The 9,984-nt window shown below is 50.8% G+C and overlaps 1 protein-coding gene across 1 annotated transcript in view; it reads right to left on the reverse strand.

The window, feature by feature from the left end:
* klhdc8a (kelch domain containing 8A) overlaps window positions 1-7,247 on the reverse strand; it is a gene marked incomplete at both ends in the record, with an annotated part of 10,988 nt that extends 3,741 nt beyond the window's left edge. Inside the window, 4 exons of the mRNA XM_084463224.1 lie at window positions 4,592-4,810; window positions 5,286-5,450; window positions 5,823-6,033; window positions 7,083-7,247. Of these exons, the coding sequence (XP_084319350.1) occupies window positions 4,592-4,810; window positions 5,286-5,450; window positions 5,823-6,033; window positions 7,083-7,247 (760 nt within the window). The remainder of the gene's footprint in view (window positions 1-4,591; window positions 4,811-5,285; window positions 5,451-5,822; window positions 6,034-7,082) is intronic.
* Between the last annotated feature and the right edge of the window lie 2,737 nt (window positions 7,248-9,984).

The following is a 9,984-nucleotide window of genomic DNA, read 5'->3' on the forward strand; positions in this document are numbered from 1 at the left end:
CGACTGGGGGCTGTGATTAGAGAGACGGGGGGCTGTGATTAGAGAGACTGGGGGCTGTGATTAGAGAGACTGGGGGCTGTGATTAGAGAGACTGGGGGATGTGATTAGAGAGACTGGGGGCTGTGATTAGAGAGGAAACTGTGATTATGGGTGGAAAAGAAAAGCAATATCCTGAAAACCTCCCGAGAGGGAAAGTATTTCCCCAGAACGTCAAACTTTTTCAAACACCTGGAAGGTCTTTGCACGAGCTATGCCTTGTTTCTGTGTTTCCAGATCCAGTCTTTAATGTGCAGTGAACGTGCGTGTGTGTGTGTGTGTGTGCGTGTGTGTGCGTGTGTGTGTGTGAGAGAGAGATGAACAGAATTAGCAGAGAGAAAGACGTGTTCTCTCAGAGTTGTCTTCACGCCGTTCTCTGTGGTTTCCGGGCGGAGGCGCTGGGCGGTGGAGAGGACGTAGGGCGCGGCTGGCTGGCTGCCCGGCGCTTCCGGGTGCTTTGTTGTTGTTGTTGTTGTTGCTGCTGCTGTTGTTGTTTATCGTTGGCCGCTGGCATCTAAGACGCTCCTTCTCGTTACTCAGTGGAGCTCGCTGTGTCCAGCGCTCCTCTGTGCTCCCCCCGTATGGGCAGACCAGGTGGGCCAGCGCTCCTCTGTGCTCCCCCCGTATGGGCAGACCAGGTGGGCCAGCGCTCCTCTGTGCTCCCCCCGTATGGGCAGACCAGGTGGGCCAGCGCTCCTCTGTGCTCCCCCCGTATGGGCAGACCAGGTGGGCCAGCGCTCCTCTGTGCTCCCCCCGTATGGGCAGACCAGGTGGGCCAGCGCTCCTCTGAGCTCCCCCCGTATGGGCAGACCAGGTGGGCCAGCGCTCCTCTGTGCTCCCCCCGTGTGGGCAGACCAGGACAACTACATCAGAGAGATTGTGGGAGTTTGCAGCGGGCCTCTGTGCGGTCAGTCTTCCCAGGGCGTTCTCTCTGGGTCATCTATTGTTCAGCTTGTTGTGATTCAGACCTATATTTCCAGACAATGGGGCCATTGTGGAGCTGTGGATGTAACACGCCGCAGCGCGTGAGCGGGAGATGGGGTTAGCACATAGAGAGCGTGGCTGGCTAGCAGAGGGATTGGACATTTTGAAGAGGGATAATAAAGCAATCTGTTTCTGAATCCTGTAATTTAAACAGAGCAACCCTACACACACACACACACACACACACACACACACACGCCTGCTCCAGCTTTCTCATCCCCCATCTCATCTCCACTTAGATTAGATTGGGGAGGCGCATGTGAGACTGTGTCATAGGCTTGTGTGTGTGTGTGTGTGTGAGTGTGTGTGTGTGTGTGTGTGTGTGTGTGTGTGTGTATGGGGTGTAATACGTGCCACCGAACTATACTCAAATGCCTCACTAGCACTTACTGAAAACCACGCTATGACATCAAACCACTAAAAGCACACATGTCATTTACATAGACTCACAATGGAGCACCAGGTGTCACACAGGCGTCACACAGGCGTGGCATAGGCATCAAGTGGGTGTGACGCAGGCACTGTGCCAGGGTGAGCTACATGTCACTTTGGGGGGCATCTCTCGTCTGATTTTATTCATTGTGCCAACAATGGTGGTTTTGTCCGCTAAAAGATTGTTTTCCAGTGCCAACGGGATGAAGAAATTGTCTGTCGTTACATTTATTCCTTTGCTCAGGAAAGGCTCCATCAGATGCACCACGATATCGTCTGACCAGCCGATGACCAGCCGGCTTACTGTCATCTTCACTTTTGATTCCTCCTCTCCGATATCTTGTATGAATGAAGTCAGCCATGCTTTTTATCCTCACAATGTTGGGCTCAACTTACACAGAATCATCATTCTCACACATGAACGGCATTAAAACTCATAATTGTGCATCCCTCACTGCCCATCGGACCCTAACCCTAACCCGAACCCTAACCCTCACTGCCCATCGGACCCTAACCCTAACCCGAACCCTAACCCTAACCACATACAGTACTGCCCTAAAAACACAGGCTAAATCTGACTTCACTGCTCTTGCTAAATTGAAGGGTAAAAATATCCTCCTTTCATTAGATGGCAAAGTTGGCTAATTATGTTAGGTAACAGGTTTGTTAATCAATTTAGTAATAAAGGTTGATTTATGAACGGTTGTATGTATCTACTGTCTTGATATTCACTTAATAATGCCACATTATGCATTGTAGCTATTGATGTGGTATGGCCTACATGGACTGATTATTGAGGCGTCTAATGCAATTTCAATATAGAAATAATTGACCTTGACAAAATACTATGCACTGACCACTATGTGGTTATAATATTCTATTCAATACCATATTATGCACTCAAGTTTAGTTTTTTGTTGGTACAGTTGTGCACACTTGAGTGGATGTTTTCTGTTAGTTTATTAGTGAAATTCAAAATGTCTGTGAAGCCATTTGAATGTACAGATATCTTGGGCCTGTGTCTATGGGTCAGGGTCAGGGTTAGGGTCAGGGTCAGGGTTAGGGTGTCTATGGGTCAGGGTCAGGGTTATGGACAGTATGAATTATTGTATTGCTTCACTACTAATAAACATGAGCACATTTTATACACAAGAACCCGGTCATTGAGGAGGCCAAACATTTTCAAGAACTAGCAATAGAGCTTCAACAATGTAAAATGCACTTCCTAGTTATTAAATTAAATGTTGGTCGTCATTTTGCACATAATTATAATCGACAACGATACAGAGTATGCTAGAAATATAAATTTAATTCACGTCTAAATGACCTGCCTGCAACATCTGCTGACAGAAAACAGCACAGAACGAAATGTAAAAATGTAAGGATACTGAGAACGTACTATTCACTACTGTACTATTCACTACTGTACATCACTACTGTACATTGACACAAGTATTGGGACACCTACTGTACACATTACACCTACAGTACCGCAGCTTTTATGACATCCCATTCGAAATTCACAGGCATTAATATGGAGCATTTTTGAGGTCAGACACCGATGTTGGATCTATCTAGGACAAGTTATGAAAGAAGGGTCCTGGAATTTGATTGAGTGCAAAGAATTATTCTTATCTTTCAACTGGGTGCTTCTAGTGCCCGCTGACCTGGGTGCTTCTAGTGCCCGCTGACCTGGGTGCTTCTAGTGCCCGCTGACCTGGGTGCTTCTAGTGCCCGCTGACCTGGGTGCTTCTAGTGCCCGCTGACCTGGGTGCTTCTAGTACCCGCTGACCTGGGTGCTTCTAGTGCCCGCTGACCTGGGTGCTTCTAGTGCCCGCTGACCTGGGTGCTTCTAGTGCCCGCTGACCTGGGTGCTTCTAGTGCCCGCTGACCTGGGTGCTTCTAGTGCCCGCTGACCTGGGTGCTTCTAGTGCCCGCTGACCTGGGTGCTTCTAGTGCCCGCTGACCTGGGTGCTTCTAATGCCCGCTGACCTAACGTGCAGGCGGATACGTGTTTACTGGTGCACACAGCGGCACTGGCACATCTGACACCTCAAATGCGATCCACTCATAACATGAGCCCGTACACACACCTGGTTACCCGCTCGCCAGAGTACCTTTACACACACACTTCAGGTAGAGAAGTTACAGCACGTGGTGAAGCCACTGAGTGTTAGTTACACTGGCACATACGGTATTACACCCATAGTGTGTGTGTGTGTGTGTGTGTGTGTGTGTGTGTGTGCTCTCTATGGTTGTAAGTCAGACTGGTTCCAGATGGACAGTCAGACGTCCACTGCTCCTCTCTCATTCCCAACTATCCCAATATGGGACACAAAACCCCCCCGTCTGAAATGACCTATCGATCTGTTCTACTGTGATATTAATGCATTCTCTTCTCTATTCTTGGTCCCATCTGGATTTGACCATCTGTTATTCAGCGACTTCTTGGAGGGATGGAAAGATAAGTAATTGCACAGGAATATGGGATATGTGAGCTGGCTTCAGACCCTGAGGGAATATTACATGTGCAGGACGATGACTGGACACTGTGGTTTAATACGACTTACAGTAGAATGAGAATTCTGTTTATATGAACGAGGAAAGAGTTGATGAGACCGTCAAACCGTCTCTGCCAAACTGTGTAAGACCTGCTGAAGTGTGTGTGTGTGTGTGTCTGTGTGTGTGTGTGTGTGTGTGTGTGATTGTTTGTGTGTGTGTGTGTGTGTGATTGTTTGTGTGTGTGTGTGTGTATGTGATTGTGTTTGTGTGTGTGTGTGTGTGTGTGTGTGTGATTGTGTTTGTGCGTGTGTTTGATTGTTTGTGTGTCTGTGATTGTTAGTGTGTGTGTGATTGTGTTTGTGTGTGTGTGTGATTGTGTGTGTGTGTGTGTGTGTGATTGTGTTTGTGTGTGATTGTGTGTGTGTGTGTGTGTGTGTGTGTGATTGTGTGTGTTTGTGTTTGTGTGTGTGTGTGTGATTGTGTGTGTGTGTGTGTGTGTGATTGTGTTTGTGTGTGATTGTGTGTGTGTGTGTGTGTGTGTGATTGTGTGTGTGTGTGTGTGTGTGATTGTGTGTGTGTGTGTGTGTGTGTGTGTGTGTGTGATTGTGTGTGTGTGTGTGTGTTACTGGTCTCTCACCCTGGTTGGTGTCATAGATGTTGACGTTCTTGGTGAACTTGGAGCTCTGGTGTCCGGCCCCCCTCCGCAGCCCCCCCAGCAGACACAGCCTGCCTGCACTGTCCCAGACCACGCCCCCGTAGGAGCGCTTGCACGGCATGCTGGGTAGTGTAGTCCAGGATCGTGTCTCTGTGTCGAACACCTCAAAAGCCTTCAATGAACGCTTACAATGACGTCCACCTGGAGAGGAGAACATACAGTTAACACACGCGCACACACACACACACACACACACACACACACACACACACACACACACAACCATGTACGCACTCACACCTGCACGCGCACACACACACACACACACACACACACACACACACACACACACACACACACACACACACAACCATGTACGCACTCACACCTGCACGCGCAAACACACACACACAACCATGCACACACTCACACCTGCACGCACAAACACACACACACACACACACACACACACACACACACACACACACTCCCACCTGCACGCACAAACACACACACACACACAACCATGCACACACTCACACCTGCACGCGCAAACACACACACACACACAACCATGCACACACTTACACCTGCACGCGCAAACACACACACACACACACACACACACACACACACACACACACACACACACACACACACACACACTTTCCTGTACCTGCAACGTAGATCTTGCTTCCCAGCAGGTGTGCTGAGGCGTCATACCGAGGGGTGGGCATAGGGGGCAGCAGTGCCCACACATCCTTCCTCAGGTCATACTGCTGCAGGACGTTCCGAGGGAGCAGGTCGGACCCCATGCCCCCCACGGCCAGAGCACGGCCATCTGCAGAGAGAGACCCCGGCCAGGGACACAGAGAGAGACCATGGCCAGGGACACAGAGAGAGAGACCCCGGCCAGGGACACAGAGAGAGACCACGGCCAGGGACACAGAGAGAGACCCCGGCCAGGGACACAGAGAGAGACCCCGGCCAGGGACACAGAGAGAGACCCCGGCCAGGGACACAGAGAGAGACCACGGCCAGGAGAGAGAGGAGGGAGTGAGGGACAGAGCGAGGAGATACCATATAAGTAAAAAAGGGTCTTTTCAGTTTTAGTGTGCGAGAGTGTGGATATGCATGTCTGTGTTCAAGCCCCTCACACACACACACACACACACACACACACACACACACACACACACACACACACACACACCCTTCACGGTGATGGCGACGCCCATCAGGTCCTCCCGGAGAGCGCTCTTCTTCCTCCATCGGCCCTCCTCCGTGTTGTACACCTCCACCACCTTCAGGGGGCGCTGGTCCTCACCCACGCCGCCCACCGCCAGCACCTGCTTGCCCAGCACCGCCACGGCCGCGCCCGCGCGAGGGGTGGGCATGGGGGGCAGACTCAGCCAGCGGTCGCCCTGAGGACACGACATCATTAAGCGCCTATTCGCCTTATTCGCCTGCAGCCATATTGGTCAGTCTGGGATGCCGAAGTGCCCGTTGACTTCAATGTTAAAAGTTCACTGTAAAAACACCACTTCAAGAACCAAAATAGTCAAAATAACAGAACATGCTGAATACACTATCGGGGTTACAACCTCATCATTACCAGACTCTGATTGGTTTTCACTGCCGTTGTTTTCGCGTTTGGAAATACATGGAGGTGAATGAGCCATAGTTAGTTAAATACATGGAGGTGAATGAGCCATAGTTAGCCGTCAGCTGCATTCACCTCCATGTATTTCCAAACGCGAAAACAACGGCAGTGAAAACCAATCAGAGTCTGGTAATGATGAGGTTGTAACCCCGATAGTGTATTCAGCATGTTCTGTTATTTTGACTATTTTGGTTCTTGAAGTGGTGTTTTTACAGTGAACTTTTAACATTGAAGTCAACGGGCACTTCCTCATTCATCCCACCAATTACGTCAGACTTGACCAATATGGCCGCTGCCTGAATAAAGCGAATTGTATTTTAGTTTGCTATTCTTGCACTTCAGCACTAGATCATGCTTTTAGTCACTTGTTTTAGAAAGGAGATGCACTTGTGAGTTCTGGTGAGTAGTAGTACATTGGCTCTTCCTACGTTAAATGCAATTATCATTAGTCGCTTTGGATAAAAACGTCAGCTAAATAACTGTAATGTAAATGTATTACTAACAACCGTGAAACTAACTTTCGGGCTCATCGCGGGCACCTTCTCTCAATTCCACCCGTGAGCTGGGCTCCTAGAGCAGGTGGAGGTTAATGGAGGGTTGGGCTCCTAGAGCAGGTGGAGGTTAATGGAGGGTTGGGCTCCTAGAGCAGGTGGAGGTTAATGGAGGGCTGGGCTCCTAGAGCAGGTGGAGGTGAATGGAGGGTTGGGCTCCTAGAGCAGGTGGAGGTTAATGGAGGGTTGGGCGCACAGCGTCCCGTATCACTCAGCCGGGTGAGAGGAACGGGGCATGGCTCCCTGACGGGTGACCCACCTCTGGGGAGTAGAGCTCCAGGGCGGGGGAGGGCCTTCCCGCGGCGTCGCAGCCCCCCAGCATGTACATGTGGCCCCCCACCTCCGCCAGGGAGTGGTACACCCGCCCGCTGGGCAGCCGCGCCAGGCTCTGCCAGTGGAACTCGTGCGCCGAGGGCACGGACATGGCGGCAGGGGCGTCTAGGCCTGGGGGGGGGGGAGGAGAGGTGGGCCGGGCCGGGCTGAATCAGAACCACTTCTTCAAGGGCTTCGTCCACCACGTCACTCTGGGACCCGGAGGACTATGAGAGAGAATGATTGTTAGAAAAACCAGGGAGGAAGGAAAGGAATCAAAGTTTGCTACTACAGCCGTCTACTTACAAAGGGAGGACATTTTTCTCCACAGCTGGCTGAGCACTAAGCACTTATCCACTCTGCTGATTAGCAAATCAATGTCATATTACTGATCAGAATCTCAGAGCATGAGATTGGGTGCACACTGACTACTCAGGAGCTGAGCGTGAGTATCAGGCTATTAGTGTGTGTGTGTGTGTGTGTGTGTGTGTGTGTGTGTGTGTGTGTGTGTGTGTGTGCGCGTGTGTGTGATAGAGAGAGAAAGAGACAGAGTGTAAGTGTGTAGAGAGTGTAAGTGTGTGGTCCTCTTCAACTGTCCTCTCCACTTGTACACACAATCAGGCTGAAGGGGGCAGGGCTAGAGATAAACAGCCATCGGTAACCAGGCAACCACTCGACTTTGCATTTTCCCATCCCTCTCTCTTCCACGTCCATCCCTCCCTCTCCCTCCTCCCTCTCCTATTCCCTCGCTTCTCGCCAGTAACCGACTTACGCTGCCCTTGTATCGTTCCAACTGAGCAGCCCTGGGGAGGAGGGTGGACAGTGTGACAGAGCAGAGTGATGAGCGCGTCCGTCACCAGCCTACAGGCCTGGCCGTCCACACACCCCACTGAGGATTCACTGGCTTCATCCACAAAGGCTTGTGTTTGTTCACTGTTAAACAGGTTACGTTCTATTGCGGGCACTGTAATAATTATACCTTCAAATTGCCATTAATGAACCATTCGTACATAATCTAATAAGAAGCCGTCGTGCTAGGGAACGATTCTGAATGATCAGTAAATAATGAGTCAATATACACTGAACCAGCCTCATACAGTTGTTCTGTGCATGTACTGTTTGTATGAACCGTTTCTGTTTGCAAACTACTCGTTAATAGTGAGATCATTATCTACAAATGGCGTACTGCGGTGTCTTGAGGATAGCTACGGTATTATTATAATATGCTACCACAACATTTCATCATGGCAGACGCACAAGGAGGTCAGTCCCACCTCCCTCTCCAGACACGCTGACAGACAAGCTGCTGTCAAAAGCCACGATACGATACGAAAGCCTTTATTGATCTCTGGATGGGGACATTTGGTTGTCACACAGCACAGGCAGGAAAAGAGCAGGAAGAAAACATGCAGGACATGTCAGTGTACCGAACTAAAAGAGACAATATAGAATCAAATAAATACAATAAGAACAAGTGTCTCAATCCTCTAAAACTAGCTGTGCTATAGCCTAATGGTAAATTATGAATCTAAAATAGTAAAATATGCATCAACGTCAGTCAGTATTAAAAGTGCAAGTGCAAGCTGCAAGTAGAGGGAGGCGGCGGGGGGGGGGGGGGGGTTGGGGGGTGAGAGGGGTCAGGGGGGGGGGGGGTTGGGGGGTGAGAGGGGTCAGGGTGGGGGGGGGGGGTGGGGGGTGAGAGGGGTCAGGGCAGACACACAGAGAGCAACATCAATCAATGGGAGAGGTCCTTGTTGTGCAGTGTGATGGCAGCTGGCACAAAGGAGCATAGAAACCGGCCCGTTCTACACCTGGGGGGGAGGAGCCTGTCACTGAGGGTGCTCCTCGTCATAGAGGGGGTGGGAGGGGCTGTTAAGGATGGACAACAGTTTGTCTCTTGTCCTCCTGTCCACCACTGCCTCCAGGCTGTCCAGTCCCTGCCCAACCACAGAGCTGGCTTTCCTCACCAGCTTGTTCAGTCTGTGGACTCCCTGACCGCTGGACTCCCTGACCGCTGCGTTGGTCCCCAGCACATCACAGCAAACAACAGCACACTGACCACCACCGACTGCTAGAACATTCTGAGCAACCTGCCACCCACGTCTGAGTCTCCTCAGAAAGAACAGTCTGCTTTGACCCTTCCTGTCTAGGGCCTCGGTGTTCCCTTCCTGTACAGGGCCTCGTGTTCTCTGACCCTTCCTGTTTAGGGCCTCGGTGTTCTCTGACCCTTCCTGTACAGGGCCTCGTGTTCTCTGACCCTTCCTGTATTGGGCCTCGTGTTCTCTGACCAGCTTGTTATCTAGGTGGACCTCCAGGAACTTGCATGAGTTCGGCATCTCCACCTCCTCCCCCCTGAAGCCTCCTGCGTCCACGGAGATCCACCCCCAGCACCTTGGTCTTGCTGGCGTGGAGCTGGAGGTGGTTCTCCTCCGTCCGCCACACAAACCCCTCTACCGCACCTCTGGACTCTGCCTCATCAACTCCATTGATGCCGCCAACGATGGCGGAGTTGTAACTGCCTCACATTGACAGTTCATTTTTCTAGTTAAAGACCTTGAGCCTTGCGTGTATTTAAGCCGCATGTACACTGTGAGATAAAACCCGCGATTCTGAGGTCGTAAGGTGGTCGTGGGTTGTCGCAGACAATCGTAGCTCATCGTATGCAACATCGGGCCTCGCAAGTCGCACAGTGTGAGAAGGTGTAGGCTAGGCTACGACCTGCGATTCATCGCTACGACGTTCTACGACGAGGCTACGGCCTCCCGACAAAATATCCGGCATGTCAGATATTTTGGTCGTAGATCGCAGATCACATAGAAGTTTAGCCAAGATGAATCGTGGGCATAATT

This window comes from Borostomias antarcticus (genome assembly GCF_949987555.1).
Source record: "Borostomias antarcticus genome assembly, contig: scaffold_128, whole genome shotgun sequence".
NCBI classification, from domain to species: domain Eukaryota; kingdom Metazoa; phylum Chordata; class Actinopteri; order Stomiiformes; family Stomiidae; genus Borostomias; species Borostomias antarcticus.